The sequence below is a fragment of the Mobula hypostoma genome, chromosome 11, assembly GCF_963921235.1.
Source record: "Mobula hypostoma chromosome 11, sMobHyp1.1, whole genome shotgun sequence".
Lineage (NCBI taxonomy): Eukaryota > Metazoa > Chordata > Chondrichthyes > Myliobatiformes > Myliobatidae > Mobula > Mobula hypostoma.
Genome location: NC_086107.1, coordinates 26,205,449 through 26,228,073, shown reverse-complemented (window position 1 = coordinate 26,228,073; position 22,625 = coordinate 26,205,449). Strand labels below are relative to the sequence as shown.

General features: G+C 39.3%; 1 protein-coding gene across 1 annotated transcript in view; it reads left to right on the top strand.

Annotated features, from left to right (window-relative positions):
• Positions 1-22,625, top strand: part of LOC134354252 (homeobox protein aristaless-like 4) — a 40,698-nt gene that overhangs the window by 6,592 nt on the left and 11,481 nt on the right. The window contains exons 2-3 of the mRNA XM_063063153.1: positions 3,237-3,251; positions 16,282-16,387. Coding sequence (XP_062919223.1) covers positions 3,237-3,251; positions 16,282-16,387 — 121 coding nt within the window. The remainder of the gene's footprint in view (positions 1-3,236; positions 3,252-16,281; positions 16,388-22,625) is intronic.

Here is a 22,625-nt window from a genome sequence, read left to right as displayed (position 1 = left end):
TTCTTTCACACAACAGAATCTATCGGATAGATTAATCACATAAGCATAGCAATAAGGTGACCTCACAGTTTCCTACAACGATATATTTTAATTGACTAACCACCTTTATTCAAGTTTGGAGAAAATATTTCATCCGTCTTCAAGTTGAACTTTAATAAGATTAAGTCAATGATGCGCACCCAGAGAAACTGACGACTGGAGTGTTTATGGAGAGTGATATTACAACGGCGTTTCCAAGTGAGGTCAGTGACAATAAAGCCGGTTTAAGAGAGCAGGTAGCCATCTACATTTTGTGCCAACAGAATGGAAGTGACGTGTGCAATACTTAGACACCACATTGGTGGAAAACGGTATATGGGCGTGGGGTGCACCTTAGTGGGTCATATTAATGTCAAACTTTTAATTGAAAAGTAGGGCTACAACATCCGTTATCGAACTACCTGGAATCTCACTCTATTTACTGCCAAGTGAACTACTCATTCTACGGTTGCTGAGATTTGCGACCAAGGGGGCAGACTAATAAACTGTCAGTTTGGATTCGGTTATATGCTCCCCTTATTTCATCTCTGTACTTCAGTTCATGTTCTCAGATTCAAGTTCGCGTGCAAAGTAAACTATTTTACAAGAATATAAAAAAAACAACAATAAAACTGGTAACTGAATCTCACATATTGTATGCACCAGTTAACCAAATTTTATTACTAAATGAGCAAAAAAAAATCCGTATTAGTTTTTGCCCAAATCACACTGCACGATTCATCTTCAAGTACTCCATAGCAGTGTGTTTCTTTTTTTTTAATCACGCTGTTATAAGAAAAATAAATAAGGGTACAAAGAGAAACAAGTGACTGAATCACATTTTTAAGTGAACGTGCAAGTTCGAACCCCCTCTGGGCTTTACCTTGCAGATTCCAGTAATCCCTGTTTTTAATTTTAACACTTAAATTTGAAACATAATTCATTATACTCATAGCGTCATAGAGCATTCAGTACAGAAGAAGGTCCTTCGGTCCATCTAGTCCGTGCCGAACTATTATGCTGCCTAGCCGCATAGACCTGCATTCCCACCATAGTCATACATACCCTTCCTATCCGTATACCTATCGAAATTTTCTCTTAAATGTTGAAATCCAACCCACTCCCACCACCTCTGCTGGCAGGTAGTTCCACGCTCTCACCAGCTTCTGAGTGAAGTACTTCCCCTCAAGATCCTTTTAAACATCTCACCTTTCATGCTTAAGCCATGACCCACCCATCCTCAGTGGTAATATGAAATTATGTTGATATAAAAAGAGAATTTCCACTATATGCACTATATTTTTAGAGAATTAACTGAATCACTGGTACCTTTGGCATGAAGCTCGATTTGGGTACAAAGTAGAAATCCCTTACTCACTCTTCCTTCAGTTAGTCCTGACGAAGGGTCTCGGCCTGAAACGTCGACTGCACCTCTTCCTAGAGATGCTGCCTGGCCTGCTGCGTTCACCAGCAACTTTGATGTGTGTTGCCAGTTCTTATCATTCATTTTGGTCCTGAACGCTGCAGAATGGAGCACCTCCAATATCATTAAACAGTGTCAGTGTCCGCATAAAACATTCTCACGTTACACAAAATACTATTGGTTCAAGTTCCCTCTACCCGAACAGTTGGCAACACCATCCTGCATCAGCGAAACTTTTTTTCTCTGTAACCAACAGCAGTCGATCTGTAAAGTCGGCGAACCATGTCTATCATGACCATATTATAAACAATTCGGTATCGTTTTGTCCTCTAGGCACATGGTCATTAGGAACCAGGTCGGCACTTCTCAACTGTAATACATGCAAGTTCATTACGATATACAATATTAAGAAATTGTTATCCCTTCGTTTTGAACACAGGCTCTAAATGTGAGCCTCTGTCATAATCATCTATACAGTGCTTTGCTTAAACATTCTCTAGATTTATTTACATTACAAATAACATGCCGCTGTACCTGTTATTTTTTTAGTGCAAGGAACTATTTTTGCTCATATAGATTTCACAATAAAGTTTACTGTCACATTTCTGGGGCTGTGTTTTAAAATTTTGTATACTGGATGATATCCATCGCTACGCTCACTCAACTGTAATTGGTCTTATTAAAACACACCAAGAGGAAATTATTCCATTCCCTTTAAGAATAGTATTTCCACTTCATGCTAATACTGCAGTGTTCTGCATAACGTCAAAATGTATTTGGGGGAGTTACAGGATGAGGAAGTCAAGCAATTAACAAAGGGACTGAAGGACAAAATATTTTTGATGTCTCTATCCCATGCCATTTAAAATTTACTGCCCCATTATTCTCTAAGCGTACCACTTATTGTAATTATGCACTATTTTAAAAAAGGAACCGTATATTTTTCCCTCCTCCAGAACAAGATTAACCAAAACATGAGACTTTACACACCAAGCTATGCAATTGTACTAAGGTAGAAACTCAGCTAGTCAGATTATGAATGTCCCAAGATCTGTACTGTATATTTTTCATTTATTTCAGCCTGGTGGCAATAATCGTGTTAGAATGTACTCCCTCCTGAACACTCAAAACACGGAAGAGACAGCACGGTACTGAGAACAACCCTGTGGCAATGCACTGTACGCCAAGCTGTACAATCCTTATTTGCCAACCTTTAGCCTCATGGAATGTGGCAGAGAGATTCCTCATATTTGTCCCATATCGACTACATTGACATTTGTACTGGTTGTAGTTTATTGCCAAAACTGCTGTATGTTTCTTTTAAATTTTATATGTGAGAATTCCCGGGTTCCCAGTTCTGCAGCGAAAAAAAAGCAATCAGGTGGCAATTGAAGCGAGGGAAACAATGTGAGAATCGTAAGGGAGTAAAAAGACTTTCAGGATAGACGGAACGCCTGTAAATTGGCAGTTGTAGTGCTATTAATGAGCACTATGCCCGAGTATTGGACTGATAAATTTTACAGGTGTTGTTTGACGACGTTAGATACTGACTGTATATGGATCTACGTATGGATGCCAACCGCCGTAAAACAAGATACAGACAGACAGCAATTTTCTGTGAATTTTATCATGCATCGTAGGCTAAGCTAAATGCCTTGAAACTTATTCAGAGTGTTTTAAAGATTTATTTTAAGGTCCGTGAAACATTTGTTTATCTTATGACTTTAAAGTGTAACTAGTCTTCGCCACTTTCTTACGTAAAACGATCAAATATGTCACGCATTTTGTTTTCAAGGGTTTCACCGAGCAGGTTTGCATAAATTCTTGAGTTTAATGTGGAGTTTGCGGAAGCTTCTTATACATTGACATACCAGGGAGGTTATGGTACCTTAACCAGATGAAATTTGGAGCCTCAAGTGAATACTCTTCACAGAGAAAGACAGCAAAGTACAGAAACGCTGCCTAGTTTAGGTTTTAATATTTTCGGTAGATACAAGTACTTCTCCAGTTAACGACTGTAATGATGTACTAAAGTTGTATGCTGGGATTCACACTTCGAGGATTCTATGGTCTCAAAGGGAAGAGTCAGAAGATATTTATCTGAATGGGACCGAGGAATAGCAAGCAAGTATGTAACGAAGCCGAGCACTCTGATGTTGTTCTGCTTACACCAAATAAGCTCAAGAGGTTGTGTGAAACTATTTAAGTGGCCTGGATCGAGAAAGGAAGTAAAACAAACTATATTCCTTGGCAGGTAGATAGGTAACCGATGGAAACAGAAGGAAAACGATTGAAGGCGATTGAAGGAAACTTCCAAAACGTATTTAAAAAGCTTCCACGATCAGGAATGTAATACTCCGGAAAAGGTGGCAAAAGCTGACTGAGTGGGACATCGAAATACAAAATAGGTAAACACGTTAAGAGGCTGTGCGGAAAGAGTCTCGAAAGTAGACATGTTCAAGATGGGCAGAATGGCTAGAGCGTTCCATGATTCCCGTCTTTTCTAAAAGTCAGTCACTTGAACAATATGAAAGTCATTGTTCAATAGTAATAAACGTCATTAGCTAATTGCAAACAAACGTTCACAATGAATTTTCAATTCAAAATTAGCAAACCCGAATCCGCATTGCAGGGCTAGGAATAAACTGCATGAGGAACACGGAACACGGTGTATTTGTCAATACTCTTCCATTGGGTTATGTAGTTACAACAAATAAGGTGACCACGAGTATAGAAAATTTCTGCAGTGCATTCCCATTCTTATACCTTCAACGCATGTCTTCTTCTTTCAAAGTCTTTCCATTAGCTGAATGTCTTCCTTTTCTGTAAAGGGTGGGCGCCGACGTGGTTGTTTCGATGTGACCTTTGCTGCCACTTGTCGTGCGCATGCGAAACTACGCGCCATGCAGCTGGAAACCTGTCCCGCCAGACCCCTAAACACCTGCATTAAAGCGAGTGTGCCCCTGGGGTTTGGCAGGGAAGAGTTCCAAGTGCAATGTAACTATAAAGGAACCGTCGTGCACGGTCAATCCTTCTGATTACATAATATAATTCAATAATATAATTTAATGAGAACACTTCTTGGGCGATGCGTGAAACTGTTTGAATTACTCATGTGCCATCTTACATGGTGTTCGTGTTCTTAGCGCGCGGGCTTCCGAGTTACTACCCGGAGTAGGGTGCGAGTTTGGCCCCCATACGATATAATATATCCGGGCTCTAGGAATTACGAAGAGACAATTGGGACCCGAGTGTTAGGCGTCGAATTACGAAGAAAATTACGTGGACATTGTATTATATGGATTGTTTTTCTATTTATATCTATTGTATGTTTTGTTTGGCTTTTATATGTACTTTAAACATTGTTTTTTTATGCGGAATAACAATCACTTCGTTCACCTTTACACTTATGCACTGAAGAATGACAATAAACAATCCTGATTCTTAAATCTTGAACTAGGTGTTCTCTGAGCAAGCAATCCAGAAGGGACAGCACTGCAACCTGGGAGCGAAACGGCAGGTTGCTTCGCAGTACACGTTCGAATTGGAGGCTGGGAGCGAGTACTGTACAGACGCCGGCGGAAACTGAACTCTGGGTTACTGGTGCTGTAATAGCGTTGCGCCAACGGAAAGGCTGTTAAAATTCATTGGGCAGGAGGAACACCTAAAGTGTGAATTTAAAAAAAAGTTTGGGACCTCTTCTACTAAGCAGTATAAAAATACACCGTTCAAGGTCGTGAAGGAACTGTTAACAGTCCAAGTGTTTATTTGCAGACAGCACTCAACAGCTGAAACAGGTTGGCAGGAAAGCAAGTTGAACCTAGGGCACCGAAATCACAGTAAAGCTAGAGAGGGAATCTCCAGCTAGCGAGAAAGAAAATAGCACGGCAGGAACGCTGATCAAATGGGTCAAAGATTCTTTACCTCAGCTTAATTTGCGATTGATAAATTGCAATCATTTCCTGTTACACAGCCCAGCATTGGGTCGGCAAGCTGACTGCGGAGTCCATGGAGGATGTGCTTCAAAGGGATTGTTTTGATGTATGCTGGGTAGACTAATAGTCCAGGGTCCTCAGTACAAATCAAAGACCCAAAATGCGGCTTACAGCTCTGTGCGGCGAAGGAAATTCCATCTTGAACCCCAGTAGTTAGAAAACGCTGGAATCTATCTTCCAGAAAGTGGTAAGGGAGCGCTTGGAAATTAATTGGATTCGACAAACTCAGCAGGGATTTATGAAAGGGAAATCGTGTTTGACAAATCTATTGGGGTTTTGAAGTTTAAAATAGCGGATAAGTGAAGTGGGGCGGAGGGCGCGTTATGGTGCATTTGGAATTTCAATAGGGCTTTGATAAAGTGCTATGCAAGAGGGTATTGAACAAAATTAGAGCACGCTGAATTAGAGGCAGTGTGCTAACGTGAATTGAGAATCAGTAGCGGACAGAAAAAAAAGTAGGGTTGAACGAGTCGATTTTGGACGGCTTTGGGAGGCAATGGCTAATGGTGTGCGTCAGATATCAGTGGCTTGGTCTCCAGATACATAAGCTCAATATCAAGAATTTTCGTGAGGGGATCAAATCTAATTTATTCAAGTTGTTTGATAATCCAAGGATAAGAGACGATGACCATAAAAAGGAGGGTACAGAGACGTTTCGGTGCGGGGTATATAGACAGAGTAAATGAGTGAGCAAGAACAGGGGAGGTAGAATGTAGCCTGGAAATTTTAAAGCTGTGAATTTTGGCAGAAGAGAAAGTAGAAAAACAGTGCATTCCTATATAGTGAAGACTGAACACAAGAGATTATGCAGATGTTGGAAATCCAGAGTAACACACACACACACACACACACACACACCATACTGGAGGAACTCAGCCGGTCAGGCAACATCCATGGAAATAAATCAACAGTCGACGGTTCGGGCCGAGACACTTCATCGGTAGAGTCCTGATGAAGGGTCTGGGCCGGAAACGTCGACTGTTGATTCCTTTCCATAGATGCTGGCTGACCTGCTGATTTCCTCCAACACTTAGTGAAGACTGGACGGTATTAACCTTCTGAGGAATCAAAATAGACTTATACCAGAGGTTCCCAAACATTTTTATACCACAGACCAATACCATTAGGTCAGAGGTCCGCGGACTCAAGGTTGGGAATCCCTGCCCTATACACAAATCACTGAAGATAGCAAGCACGGAAATAATTGCAAAGGCAAAGTGTTTATTGACTTTTATTACGAGATATTTTGAGCAAAAGACTCGTGAGACAGCAGCCGGAACATTGCATATAGGTCCGATCTCCTCACGTTTGTAAAAATAGTCATGTGGCAGAGGAAGTGCAACAAATGTTCACCAGATAGAGTGGCGTGGATTATCCTTTGAGACACGATTAAGCAGACCGGCTGGTGGCGCAGTGGCGTCAGCGCCGGACTTCGGAGCGAAGGCTCTCGAGTTCGAATCCAAGTCCCCCTCCGAGCATGCTTTCCACGGATTTCCATCCGTGCCGGGTTGAGCGTCGAGCTAGCTCGTAAAAAAACAAGGGTCCAGTCAGGAACGTTTCATATCGTGACCCGGTTAATCCGAAAGGAGAACAAACCTGACACTTCGCGCCAGCCAAGAATGGCTGACGCTAGAGAGGAAGCAGACTCGGCCCTTCCTCTCCAAATGAAAGATGCAGAATTCCTAAAGGGTAACATGCAGGATAACTATATTCCCCTTGGCTACCTGGGGCGGGGTCAAAATAGGGAATTGTCCACTCAGGATTGAAATTAAAAGGTATACGTTTCCACTGGGAGGAATGGATTATTTGAATTTATCCATCCAGCATCATTGTGGATGCTCAGTCACCGTAAAGGGACCAGTATACATGGGTGTCTGATTCTAGAGTCTCTTTCTGTGCCGTAAGATTCCGGAACTCAGTTTCCGGAAATCCATTGATGAAGCGAATCAGTGTATAAGGAGTTAGGAGTTAGTACATAAGAGTGTATGTACTAACTTCTAACACACAAGAGTGGTGTGAGGTGAAATATCATTCATGATTTTATTGAATGGTGATCAAGCGAGGCCAAAGAACCTATCGGTTCTGTTTCATTTATCACGATTCTATGCAAAATCGCGCAGCCAGCACATAATCGCGGGGGCGGGGGGGGGGCGGCGGGAGTAGGTCTGCAATCACGTACTGATCTCTTACAAGTTCTCAAAATATGGGAGAATCAGCCGACTAGGAATTCATATGTAATCTTCAGGTCCCTGATCACGTAGGTACATCTCTTTTTCAACAAAATCGTATGTTTTCTTGCATAGACCTAATTTACCCTGCAATCTACAATCTGTCTCTACATGGAATGCCGTATCACCAAAACGAAAAGAAGTACATTTATTTCAGACTTCTTGACACCATGAGTGTTTCCGACTCCCAATATAAAGTCTGCATATGGGTCCCTAGTCAGCTGGCGCTCCGGAGCACTGGGAACTCTAAACATCTGTTTCAAACTGAGATGAAATAGACCGCTTCCATCCTAAAGCTCCTCTGCCAAAACAAAGCCAAGAAGGAGTTGATAAAATATTAGTGCACAACTCTGCTCTAGGCATACCCGTTTGAGATCTCAGAAGAACAGCAAAAAATATGCTGCGATAATCGGAATTGTGATTAGTTTTAGTTAATTCCCAAGTGTGCTATGAAAGTTTAAAGTCATATTTGCAAAATTTAAAATCCATTGAATAGACGGTAAAACGTTTCTGAAGCAAAACTCTGCAAATTCAGATTGCACATTATAGCCTAATTTACAAAGCGAATTATGTTAAGGAAATTTGGGCCAACGCTGATCCAACGAAATAATTGGTAACGTTCAGGTGCTTATTATTTGTGCTGAAAACATTAAAAACAACGTATTATGTTTGTCTAAATGTAGTCAGTACCTTTCTGTTGTATATAAATCACTACTTAAAAGATTTTGAGAATATACCACATTGAGAACATTTCTGTTTTCGAACATTTGCATTCGAAAGGCAATCGAAGAGTAGATTTCACAATTTTATTACAGTTAACGATCAATAACAACGTTACAGCAGATGCAGCTACAGAGCACGTCCAGATTATGGCAATAGTTCCAAAATCCAGTCTAATTGTATCTGCTTACACTATGGTGAATTTTGTCACAACAGACACTAAATTATCTCCGCATCGTTTTGCACCGTGCATTGTACTTGGTAAGGTTGTAACTAGCTAATTTCCCACTGTACTATAAGGGGCGGGGATATTCTCTGGAAAATTTGCAGTGATTTTCAATGGAAAATGGATGAATGCAGGCTAAAAAACAGATTGCAAAATTTCGAATGTGAACCGTATACATATTTTGCATATAAGTCGAAAGGGTTTCGTTTCGTGGCGTCTCTGAAACACGCCTACAGATGAGATTTCCATTGTAAAATCTTTTGAATGATTGTGTGTGAGTGAAGTGCTGGGAGCGGCTCGACGCTACACGTCCTAGGAATAGGTTTCTTTGGGGAGACTGAGGACACATGGGATAATGACGCATTTTCTCTTGGCCTTTTCCGCTCCTTAAATCATAGGCTGAGGGGAGCGCGAGTTCCCGGCATCACTTTCACTAAGGGAAAAAAAACCGCTGATAAAACACACATTGTCACTTCTACTCGCTCTGGGCAGGGTATTTCTTGCGTTCACCTCCTATTCGGAAATAAAAGGACTTTTAGCATCTTGTTGAACCGGTCAACTGTAGAAGCTCCACCGTGGAAATCAGACTTGATTTTCAATGCGTACTATCATAGAGGCTGGAAGGTAAGAAAGATCCTTGTTCTGAACATAAAGAAGTCGGTCGCCCCGGGAAAGGAGGGATAGATGGGTTGGTCCTTGCTCTTTTGCAATCAGTTTGTCCACTGCCTCCTACAATGCAAATGTGAGTACACTTTCAATGTGCTTCGTTGGTTGTGAAACCCTTTAGGATGTTCCGAGATCGCAGAAGGCGTTAAATGAGAGTCTTACTTTTCACAGTGATCCAAGAAGTCAGATTCATGCAATGTCCGAGACGGAGATTATGTTACAAGTTCACCGACCGCAAGCAAAAGCCTGCAATGATATTGATCCCTGCTTCTCCTAAAGGATAGAAGCAAGATTACTCAACCATAAACTGGATTTTTTAAAAATCCCACCATATAAGACAATCTAAACGTTTAACACAGGCGGCACTTCCTCGCTGACAAGACAAGCAGAGTGTTCAAGAGGAAAATAATGAAGATTTTTTTGTCAACAATCTAAATCACGCCATTGTAAAACAGCTATATGCATGTCTTAAGTAACTTTCTCCCTTTTCGTTATAACGAAATGATATCCCATATTAACATTAGAGATTACTGGCTACAGTCGGTTGTGTAAGATGCGCGCGTCGTCTAGTTTATGCATATAACCAGCAACGTTCTCGAATCCAAGGATCGTGTTGCTAATACTTTACAAGGAAGTGAAATATATAATCAGACAAGATAAAATTAAACTGAAGTGGCCTTACGTGTTTCATAAGGTACTGTTTTCTTGTATTGTTAACTGCACATTGTACCAGCAGCAAATTCAGAGTAAATTGGGGCACACTCGCCGTCCGTTGTGTTTACAGACCAAAAAATCCGCCTGCCTGCTGAAATGCAGAATGTTAAATAGCCCGCAGGCGGTTGTACTAAAACATATACAGTATCTCAGAGAGAACATCACAAACAGTTTCTCTTTATTTACTGGGTGTGGAGGGCTATTTGAAATAATGAATCAATTTAAAATACCTTGGGGTGAGGGGGTTGAGGTGTGTGAGTGGCGGAGTGGGAGTTAGGGGCTGGCGGTGAGAGAAGCTAAAAGATAATCGTCAAAATCCACCAGCAACCCTCCAGTTGGGGATACATTGTCCATACTGGTTAGGAAACGGTCAAGGTTTAGCAGGATATGACGTTATTTGGTAAACAACTAAAATGTATTCGGAAAAGTTTGACAGATAGTATTAAGTCGGAAAATTTCAAATCTTTTTTTTCTTTTTTCGTTCTATTCGCTTTTCCCGCCCTCCCTAATTATGCGAATGAAACGGGAAAGCTGGAAGAAGTTGTACTTCATCACCACTTCTCATCAAAATGCAGAATTAGTAATTGATGAAAGTCTACTAACAGGTATTTTTATTTAACCCGAAATGAATGGCAGTCAAAAGGAAACAAATACTAACCTTCAGCTGGTTGAATTATGCTGTTTTTTCTGAAGAAAGGACTGCAATGGGGAAAAGACCCTAGGAATGGTGTTGTGACCTCTGCTTCAAAATGGCTACACACGTATGGATCTGGAAGGGATGGGATATATGGACAGTTCTATCCACACAGATGGACGCCAAATAAAGAGAATAATATTTGCCTACATAATGCAGCTGTGCCTAATGCCAAGTTGCATTATTTCCCCACATCGTACAAACCCTCGTAGCAAGGCCCAGAAACAAAGCACAGAAGAAGACAAACTTGGGAGGATACTGACCGAGCTTGTGCCCCCGATGGCCAAGCCGTCTACTCAAGTTTGTTATGTCTTTAATAAATATTTGACAGATAATTATGATTACCATGACCTGGGGTATGAGTGCGGTAAAGTCTTGAACCTCTATTTTAGTCGCACTGTACACCCAAAAAGTTGTGCCCACATCATATTCCCGCTGCAATTATATATTTTTTTGCCACATTAATGAAGATTATATTTACATACGGGCACTTCCATAATCGGAACAACAATCTAAATAAATCACAATGAGAAAATATTACATTTCCAATTTGATATGTTGTGAACTTAAGCGTCGAACAAGGACGTAGATATGTCACGTTATTAATACCGAACACATGGAAATATTCAACCGTTGTCAGAAGTTCTCCATGTTTGTTTCATGAAGGAGCTTCGTCTGAGAGATGAGTTACTTTTTTCGTTGAATGAAGCCAAGGCATTAAGGGCGTGCGGCGGGCAAGAGGGGCGCCGTGGTGATTTCGGAAGAGAACCTTAGAACTTAATCCTATTTCCATGGTAGTTGGAATGCTTATTTTTGGGAATTTATTTGGAAAGGTCAGCAACATAAAATCCAATGTCTGATTAAGGTAATCAACAATAACATTTACTTCTAAGGAAGCAGTATACTGTACCTGGAACATAATCAGGACTGATTAACAGGAGCTCTTATCCGATGTCTGTAGGCAACCCGGGGTTCTCACAGACGAAGTAGAATCGTGGAAAATCAAAAAGGTTTTAGACGTAAAGACACAGTATACAGAAGATGGCCGTCATAATCTTATTTCTGTGGCACTGATTACTTTTAGTGCTAGCTGTGTATCTACAATTAATGATACTTGTTTTCTTAATGAGACTGTTTTTTTAGAAAGTGCTTTTGATAAATTCTTCACTATGCCTTGATCATTTACTTGCCATCTTCTCGTTTTACATTTGCATTCGATCGAAGCTGTGCCATGTAAAATAATTGTGTAAAATTATCAATTAACTTTTATGTGCCATTAAATATCTACATGGGATGGTAGCGTTAAGTATTCAATTGGCATTTGGCGATAACTATTTAAACATAAATCACTGAAGGGCTTACATTACTGCAGTTACTCACAAATATGAAAATATTTAAGTTTGACTAAGTCTTAATTTCTCCAAGTTCAGACTATTAATTAGTGCATACTCTGGTAGTGGGACGAATCATGTAAAATAGTTTATCAAGTCATTTCTAAACATAAGTACAAACTAGAAAAATTGGTATGAATGTAGAATTGATAACATTGCAATAAATGAACGCTTTAAGTGATCATTCGGCGATTATGCTGTGAAACTGTATCAGCATCGGGCAGAAACGGCGTCATTTTCACGAGTATCTAAATTAAGATTTTTAGAGGGATGGAAAGGAACTTGTTGGGAGGAGACATTTCTTGGCTGTAAATCATTGGTTGTTAAACGCCATTTTCAATTTTGTATAACACTTTCTGGCGAGTTTCCGAATTTTAGTGCATTAGATTTAAATAGTGTTGGTATTCTTTTAAAAATGGGAATTGCCCGTTAGATTTGTTCCACTGTAGACCGTTTGGCGGCAATATTCGTTTTAGGTAGAAATGTAACTCAATACTCAAAGGATTAGGGGATGAGAGGATTACTAAAGAGTGTATTTTAGACGTAAAGATATATCAAATGTTTCCTTTAATTCTGACCTTGTTTTTGTTCAGCTAAAGACAGCCCACTGGGAGAGTCGGAGTTGCCCCAGAGCTCAGACCCTGCAGTGATGGAGAGCCCCTACCTCAGTGTTAAGGAGGCAGCAATGAAAGGACGCAACAGTGAGCTGCCCAGTGCCATGGAGAAAGGCGACAACGACAGCAACAAGGGCAAGAAACGCAGGAACAGAACCACCTTCACCAGCTACCAGCTGGAGGAACTGGAAAAGGTTTTCCAGAAGACGCATTATCCCGATGTTTATGCCAGGGAACAGCTCGCACTGAGAACGGACCTAACGGAAGCCCGAGTGCAGGTAAAATGTGAGCGCCGATAATAATGTTGGGGGGACGAGGACTGGCGTTTAGCAATAACGCAAGCAACACCATCCGAGTGATTTGAGGGAGATCAGTAACACGCAAAAACAAATATATCGAAGAGCAAACCATAGGATAACTTCACATTCCATTTATTTGTTCAGAGTCTCAGAGGAAACACTGTAGCCTCCTATTAAACTGTCCTCCATTCGGGTGGGAAAAATGGTCGCTGTTACTCCAGGCGATTCTTGGTCCGATTAGGGTTAATCTACAAATGGTTCAAATAATTCTCTAAACAGTTTTAAATTGTTCACTGTGCACGTCGCTTAAGTATCAGCCGTGGAGCTTTATGGAAAACGGAATGGATACCTTAATGAGGCATATTTCTCCCAGAATAAAGACTATTTGGAATTGAGGGAATGCCACTCAATACACGTTTCTATACAGAAACAGACATTGAAATTTAAGGAAGGCTCAGTGTGACCGGCTTTTATCAGGTTCTTCAAAGTCGTCAAAACAGTCCCTCTAATCGAATTGCGTCAGGTATTGCGGACTAAGTTCCAACAGATCGTCACGGAAGCAGTCTACTTAATAAAAAAATCAAACTCTACCGTAAATAACATAGAGTATGCATTTATAATAGTAATCCAGTATATATCAGCCCTTCAAGAAGTTTTTCTAAAACTTCTTCTAATGTTGTATTTGCATTATTGCAACGTGCTTCACGCATAGTAAAGACCCAGGAAGATTCGTCTGCATTGTAACAATAGACGTTAGTCAGGAGTAACGTTCGAGATATGTGTAATACGGTTGAGCGCCAATGTTTAACATCCTTTGATATATAAAAACGCTTTATACTGTATGATTATAAATCTTTAGCGGGATTATAAGTTCCTTGGGTCATGTTGCATGGGGCTGCGAAAGGACCTAAATCGAACCTGACAGTAGATGAAACCGAAATTTCTCGGCACTTGCAGACTAGTAGTTGAGTTACGACGTTTCAAACCAATTGAAGGATGGCCAAACCGGTGACTGGAGAGGGGGAGGGATTTTCCGCAGGAACTTGGGGCTCTTCGCATTTATGTGAATCATAGCAACCATCCTGAAGAATCTTCGCACTGATAATTTTGTTCCATACAATCCCTGGAATAAACAGCGATGTGCGCTTGCGTTTCGCTTGATTTTATTTGGAAATGTTATTACAATTGCATTCACTTTATACTATTCTTTCTATAAAACTCGTCTCCAATTCTAGAAGATATTCAATTTGGCTAAAAATCCATCCACCCCCAAGTTGCAAAGATAAGCATTTTTACCAACTGTGCGCCAACAAAGTTTTAGGCTAATATTCACTTAGTCCCATAAAAGTTTTTAAAACAGAACAGGTCTGTTTCGACAGATACCGGATCGCCCGAAACACTGGAACACTGTGCATGCAGATCTGTTTACGTAAGCTGTAATAATGAAATCGAGTGAAGGTTCATATATATACATATATATATAACTCCATCAAAACGCGGGAATTAAGGGAAGTCAAGGCAGGAAATTAAACATGCAATGAAAACATTCTACAGCTTAAGACCTTACCATCAAGTGCTCTTGTTTCCGATCGTTTTAGAGATAAAAGATACCTTCTTGCAGCCTTGTGTTTCATGGGTTCTCTTTTTGAATATCTTTCCCTGTTTGAAAACCATCTAAACGTCCACAATTTCTAATGAAACTGAGAACGAGATCTCATTGGCAGACTTTATTTTACCCTTTTGCCTTTTGTATTCGAAAAAAAGTAGTCGCGCGCTGAGTCTCAAGGCTTGGATTTCAATCCGAATCTATTGGTACTGCGGGACAATCACAATCATAATCAAAATCAGGGATTGTCTTGATGATCTATTGAAGCAGACATTTACGTACAAACGTGTAAATCAACTCAAAAGTACAGCATAGCAAACCATTTACTGAAATGTATTACGTATTTTTACTCTATCACCTTTGATAGGATAATGCCGAATTGCACTTTAATCGTTGTAAACAGTAAACATATAGCTTTAAAAGTTCTAGCAATACTTTTACTTTCACTGTTTGATTTTCGAACGAGGAAGTTCATTGACGTGTAGTTAAACTCGGAACTCTGACTAGCTTAGGTATGAGTTAACGGAAAAGATAATGCCCAACATGTTATCAATGTAAGAGTCTACAAGGTTTGCAAAGTTCGCTACTCCACTATATTCTATGCATTTTCATACACAGCTGGGGCCCAGTTTATAACTTGTTGCATAAATCCCCGTGAAAAAAAATCAAAGCGTTTACTTACCGGAGATTGGGCTGTTCCTGGCAAAAGTAGAAACTTTTTCTGCTTTTCTTAGTCTTCGTTTTCCACACGTTAAAATTGACATGACAAACTATGATCAGTGGAGTTGACAGTGTCGATTATTGCATGTTCAAGATTCACGTATTATACAGTTCGATATTAATCAAGCCGACATAAGTAAACTTAGTACACTTACTTCCATTTATCTTTATTCCTGTTGTAAATGAACAGCGTCGCCATTCTATTGCGCGCGGTGATAGATTTGATTACCGGAGTTATCAGGCCATCTCCATTAAGCAGGCCGAAGATTAAGTGATTGTGAAAGTAAACGGATATTATAGCCATCTCTCAGTGAAGTGTTCTCGTCAGTGATTGAATTAATAGAGCTACATCAAAGGCAACATCTCTCTCGTTAAAGTGTGCGAGGCAAAGCAAGTGAGGAAGTTAACCTGTACCCAGCTCTGATGTGATAGTCCGCTGAAGCCAGCCCTTACATGGTATCCGTTTATTTCTCAGTCCTCAAGCGGATTGGTATGTTTTCCCACCTCAAAGTCTTTTGATCATTGCAAGTGGGTAAAAGGAACTTAATTGACTTCTCATCACATGCTTTCCAAAATGTCATCGTTGAAAATTATTTAACGTCTAACCAGATTTATTTAAAAACAAGATGATAATTTACATTATTCTTAAAATATCGACAGTAACAGGGCTCATTGACAATATAGTTAATGCAATATTGAAATAGAAGCCTTTTGTTATATACTCGGATTTAACTCTGGCATCGCTGAACAATTCGGTTAAATATTTAACCAATCTTTTTTAAAGCAGATTATCTGGTTGACAACTTTAATGTAATGTAGAACAGTGCTCATTTGAAAGCGAGGTTCTCAGATTTAAGCAAAATGTAGTTTATCCACTGCTTGCAATGTTCCGTCTGCGCGTATCCTGGAGGAAATAGAAATTACATCCTTTGTTCCATTGCCTTTAGGTTTGGTTTCAGAACAGAAGAGCTAAATGGAGGAAGAGAGAACGCTTTGGGCAGATGCAACAAGTTCGGAGTCACTTCTCCACTGCCTATGAACTACCCATTTTAACCAGGGAGAACTATGCACAGGTAGGCATCGCGCACATTGTTTGAAATCAGTGATACCGAATACACCCGATTGTCAGGTAACAACTGCATCAACGATATGTGACACTGATATGAATTAGGTTGAATGCTATTTAACTCCTTTTAATAAATCAATTATGCGAAGTGCTGAAATGCTACTTTTTTCTCTAGCTTTAATGTGTTTAGTTCTGCACTAGCTTCAAAGTTCAATAATGTCGCATCTGGTACAAAAACGATCGAATTTCCTCTTAGCGCAGCAGCAGGCCACAATTCATCATCTGCTCAGAACGGAATCTGCAAAATCCGAAACTTCTTCAGAATTGAGGGAAACAAATAATTATAAATGACAAAGTTTGGATTTCGCGTTGAGGTTATTTGTGCTGGGGAATGGTTACTACGGGTCTGAAAACTTCAAGTGGTTCATTACTGGGAATAGTATACACCAGATGTTGAATAAAATCAGATCCGTTGTGTTCTAATAATTCCACTACATGTATTCTTTATTTCATAAGCAACTCCAAGTAAACATTAAGTTTCAATTTATTCATTTCCACAAATTCACCGAATGAAGGGCGCACCTCTTACTCACAAATTCCCCAAACCGAACATACCTGTCTCCTTACCCTCACCACCTACTCCCTCCACAAACATCCAATTTCATAACTGGGAAATTCTGAGCTGCTGCTTGCTTGATAGTTAATTGCACATGTAACTACCCCTTTACTGTCAGTAAACCAGCAGTGGTTTTCCTTCAAGATTAGACGAGAATTTTTAAATTGTCTTTGTTTTCTTAACATAGGGTATGGTTATACTAATGCAAATCTGTGGTAATTATGTCTGGATGCTCTCGGAAACATAATGGTAAACACAAGAGATTCTGCAGATGTTGGAAATCCAGAGCAACACATAGAAAATGCTGGAGGAACTCAGCAGGCGAGGTAGCATTCCTGGAAAGGAATAAACAGTCAACGTTTCAGGAGGAGAGACCCTTCATCAGGATTAGAAGGTCTTGGTGTGAAACGTCAACTGTTTATTCATTTCAGTAAGTACATAATAGAGCAGGTTAGGCTAGAGTTTCATTGTGTCCTTATGTAAACTTTTATATGGTGATTGCTTAGGTTATAAGTGTACATTGTACTCTGTTATTCAAATATATAGTTTTATGATGACATCATGATCACCTTTATGAATTTTTATGCATGGAGCATCTGAATTTATGTCCTGCTCTTGTGGCTTCACTTGTGTCTAGGCCAAATGGTTCAGTTAATGCTGATGGAGCACTGCCACATCTGAGATGCATTTTTTTTTCGTAGAGGCATTGAAAACCCATCTGCTTATTTAGCTGGGCTAAGACAATCCAATCATGAAGCAAAGGAATTCTCCTGAATACCCAGGCAAATATTCATCCCTCATATTTCACTCTTTGCAGGAGCTTTTGCACAAATGGGCTGTTGAATTTCCTGAACTGCAAAATCTACTGTACTTCAAAAAGTACTTAATTAGCTGTAATCTCAGAGTGAAAGACATCATATTCAGACTTCCGGTAGCGCTCATGGAGTGAAGTCGCGTTCTTGACTCGCTCCATTACCTCTGAGTTTTTTTTCTCTATGGTCAGCTATACTTTAATTAACCATTAAGGCATCAATTTTTACAATACTTTGAAAGACATCATATTCAGATCTTTGTTTCTTTAGCTTTGAAATCTTGGCATAAAACAACATTAATCATAGGTCATACATCATTGCAGATTAAAAGAAAAACAATTTTCACTACTTCTGTACAAATATCTTTACACTCTATCTCCTATTTAGCATGTCTACAAAGACTATTCTTTTTCAAACCATTTTCTCAAATGCAGTGTACTATAAGTGGCTACAACTTGTGGCTCACTTTTTGTTGAAAGACTTAGCCATGAGGTGACTAATCAAGAATTCCCAAGATGACTGGAGTAAAACTTTTTTTTAAAAAAATGTACTTATAATTTAAATTTTGATGATTTCATATGGGATAATGGCTGAGAAATCTGGGCAAGGTGACTGAATATTAACTTTAATTCTCAATAATTAACATTGCTTAAATTTTAGTCATACATATGTTTTGAATTAGAAAATATACTCAAATGTGTATAGTTAGAATTATTTTATTTGTACAATAGTTATTAAAGACAGACATTGAAAATAATATAAATAACGCATGGAAAATACTCTTGAGAAGTTTAAAGGAATGTTGCGAGATTGGGAATCACCACCATAACTAGCAATACATTAGCTTAGAAAAACTGTTTTAAATGACTTTTAACCGTGTCATAATAACAAAAAACTTGTTTACACTTGTGTGCACTTTAGTAGCTAATATTATTGAATCAGGGCAGTTACTGCACATTATTTGTCCCTTTTCTTAGGTATTTCATCTAGAACAATGTAATCCCTAAGAATGTTAGAAATTTAAATGTCAAGATTAACTGCACTGTAACTCTTTAAGATTAAAACTGTTTACAAAACCAACAACTCAAAGGCCCAAAGCCTATGCAAAAACACTCTGCAGATGCTGAAAATCAAACATATAAAAAACACAAAATGCTGGAAATATGCAGTACCTCAGTGGGCTGAAAAAGAGTTAAGAATTCAGATCAATTAAGGTCTTGGAGCAATAATTATTGCTCCCTCCTTAGATGCTGAACAGTTTGCTGTATAATCCATTTTAATTTGTATTCCTATATGATTTTATTATTTCATTTGTTTCCTTTCCCAATGACACAATATTACAGAGTAGCCAACATTTCACTGCACTTATGCAACTTTTGCAGATAAGGCTATCTTTCAGATCACTGTGGTGTTAAACTCAGGCTGAACTGAAGTAATTGCTTTTGATAAGTTTTACTTTTTCATAGAGTCTGTCCATTAATAAAAATTACATTTTGTTCAAATACATTTTTTAGTTATAGCTTAACAGGAGTCTTACAAAATAAAGCAAGACTTTTTGATGGAATCTTGCATTCAAACTATTTCAATAGTTTCAAGCTAAATTAAGAGACTAAATGTACCTTGAGATTCAATTTTACCTTTAGAATGACAACTTTTAAAAAAAATTTCCATTTGATACTGTAGTCAAGCAGTGCTAGATTTTCACTTCTATGGAATCTCCCACCTGCGCTATCAGCTTTGAGCTTGCAATATCAGTGTTATTGCAAGTGAAACCACTTGCAATACTAGCTTGGTTTATTATTTTTTTCTGCTAATATTATTGGTAAAAATCATTGATACACTTTCTGTAAGTTCTTCTTAGTGAGTTCAATGGTTCAAAATTATAGACGGTGCAAGTGCAATTTTATAATTTGTATGCAAAACAATGTATGTGGTCTGGCTCTCATAATTTGGGGATAGTGCAATAGTTGTCCAACTCTAAAGAGAAACTGAATGAGGCACCAGGAGAAGGAAATCTCAGCCAGCTTAGCTTTTGACACAATTTACTAATTTTTCAGGTGAAGTTGATTACAATTCACACCCACATTAAAGGGATCATTCAAAAATAAAATCCAATCAAAAACTCTCATGATTAAATATGCAGCAGGAACCCATTATGATGTGACATACTAGGCAATGAAACTCCATTATGATACTGCCTGTATTGATGCAAATTTGGTTCAAGGTTAATGTGGATGTTGTAGGTGTGTGTGGATCAGGAAATTATAGGTATAATCTCAGTATTTTATTTTCACTCCAATTTATAGCACAAAATTTTGTGATAGTCAGTATTTCTTCCTTTATGACTTGCTTAACTAGGCACCAACTGCAGAAATTTAATTTACTCTAATTTGAGAGCTGCGGTTCAGCTTTAAATCAGCAGATACAGGGTTGGATGGTTCCAGCTGGAGATCAAATTCAGCTGATGCAGGCACACTCACACATGGAAGGCCTGTTTTTACCAGGGCATCAACATAAAATAGGTTGTAAAATAGCATAAAATTTGAGAACGATTCTCAAATTTTAAATGCAAAATACATAAGGTGGAGGTTAAGAATTTTCAATTTGCATTAATTTGGGCTATTTCTTCAATATTTATCAACATTTAGCAAAATAAGGCATTTCTTATGATTTAAAAAGCAGTCAGGAAATATATTGACTATCAGGCTGTATAAAGTGCAACAAAATCAAAATAAATCATAATAATTACAGGTTAATTCAGTATTTATCTAAATCATTTTCTTTCATGCAATTGTGATGACTTTTTTCCCAATTTCATTTTGGTCCTGGTTTTAATTCTGATTTTTTACATCTCTATCATAGAGTTAGAAACAGGTCCTTCAGCCCATCTACTCTTTACTAAACTGTTATTTTGCCTAGTCCCATAAACCTACATCTGGAGCATTGGCCTCCGTATCCCTTACATCCAAGTACTTATCCAAACTTCCTAAATGTTGTAATTGAACTCACATCCACCACTTTTGCTAGCAGCTTGTTCCACACTCAAACACCCTCTGAGTGAAGGGGCTCCCTGTCAAGTTCCCATTACGTATTTTATCTTTCAAACTTAACCTATGACCTCTAATGACCTAATGGCCTTCTCCCAGTGCAGCCTCCTCTACATCGGTGAAACCCGACGCAGATTGGGGGACCGCTTCATGGAGCACCTCCGCACCGTCTGCCAAAACAGACAGGATCTCCCAGTAGCCACCCACTTCAACTCTGCTTCCCACTCCCGTTCAGGTATGTCCATACATGGCCTCCTCTACTGCCATGATGAGGCTAAACTCAGGTTGGAGGAGCAACACCTCATATACCGTCTAGGTAGTCTCCAGCCCCTTGGTGTGAACATAGAATTCTCCAACTTCCGGTAATTCCCACCCCCTCCCTTCCCCTATCCCTATGTCACTCTGCCCCCTCCCCCAGCTGCCTATCACCTCCCTCATGGTTCTGCCTCCTTCTACTACCCATTGTATTTTCCCCTATTCTTTCTTCACCTTTCCTGCCTATCACCTCCCTGCCTCCCCTCCCCCACCCCTTTATCTTTCCCCTTACTGGTTTTTCACCCGGAACCTACCGGCCTTCTCCTTCCCACCCTCCCCCCATCTTCTTTATAGGGCCTCTGCCCCTTCCCTCTACAGTCCTGACGAAGGGTTCCGGCCCGAAACGTCGACCGATCTTTTCCACGGATGCTGCCCGACCTGCTGAGTTCCTCCAGCGTGTCGTGAGTGTTGCTTTGACCCCAGCATCTGCAGATTATTTTGTGTTTATGACCTCTAATTTTAGTCTCATCCAACCTTAGCAGACAAAGCTTGCTAGTGTTAACCATATTTATATCCCTCCTAATTTTTAGACCTCTTTCAAATCTCTCCTCGTTCTCCTACACTTCAGGGAATAAAGTCCTAATATATTCAACTTTTCCTTTTAACTCAGGTTCTCACCTCCTGGCAACATCCAACATCAATGCTATTGAATTGAGTTGTCCTCCGATCTTGGCAATCCATTTGCAACTGTCTCCTCGTATGGTGACAAAGCATTTGCAAATGGATTGCCAAGGTTGGAGAACAACACAACCCAACCATCAACCACACAAGCTACACATTTTCTGAGTTACTTCTATCAATGCCTTTGCTACTGGTATCCCACAAACAATAGGGATTGGTCACTTCTATGTGAAATCTTTAAAGGTTATCAAAATGGCATTTTCCCAACAAAACATATATGCAAGCTCAGTTGGTATAAAATTTATGTCTAGCACAAAATTTTTGATGATTAAACTAAAGAAAAGTTTTTGGTGGATGTTTTCTCACTCTCTTTTAATTGGATAAAATCAAAATTTCAGTCGTAAATATCAACAAGCCAAGACTGATCCTGTCGATAAAAAGAGCAAAACTTCTATTTCAAGCAAGAAAGATGAGTTACTGCCAATGCACTAACTTCACATTACTTGAAGAGATGCACTGATAGTTAAGTTTAATTAATTTTATATCATTGCAGAATTGTAATACCAGTTGAGAAATGAATCATAACATGCCTACGGTATTGGGCAACCAAGATGTTAACAGCCTTCAATTGACCAACATAATTATTTTCCTACCTTCTTTGAATCTGCGAAACTTACAGCTTTCCCATATGACTATCAATGATGAAATAATCAACTGAAACCAATTTAATGGCACATATTCTAGATTCTACTGTTATTTAAACTAGTCTGAACATATCACCATTGAATACTTCTAAATATCCAATTTACTTTTTGTTTAAACAGAACCGTTATT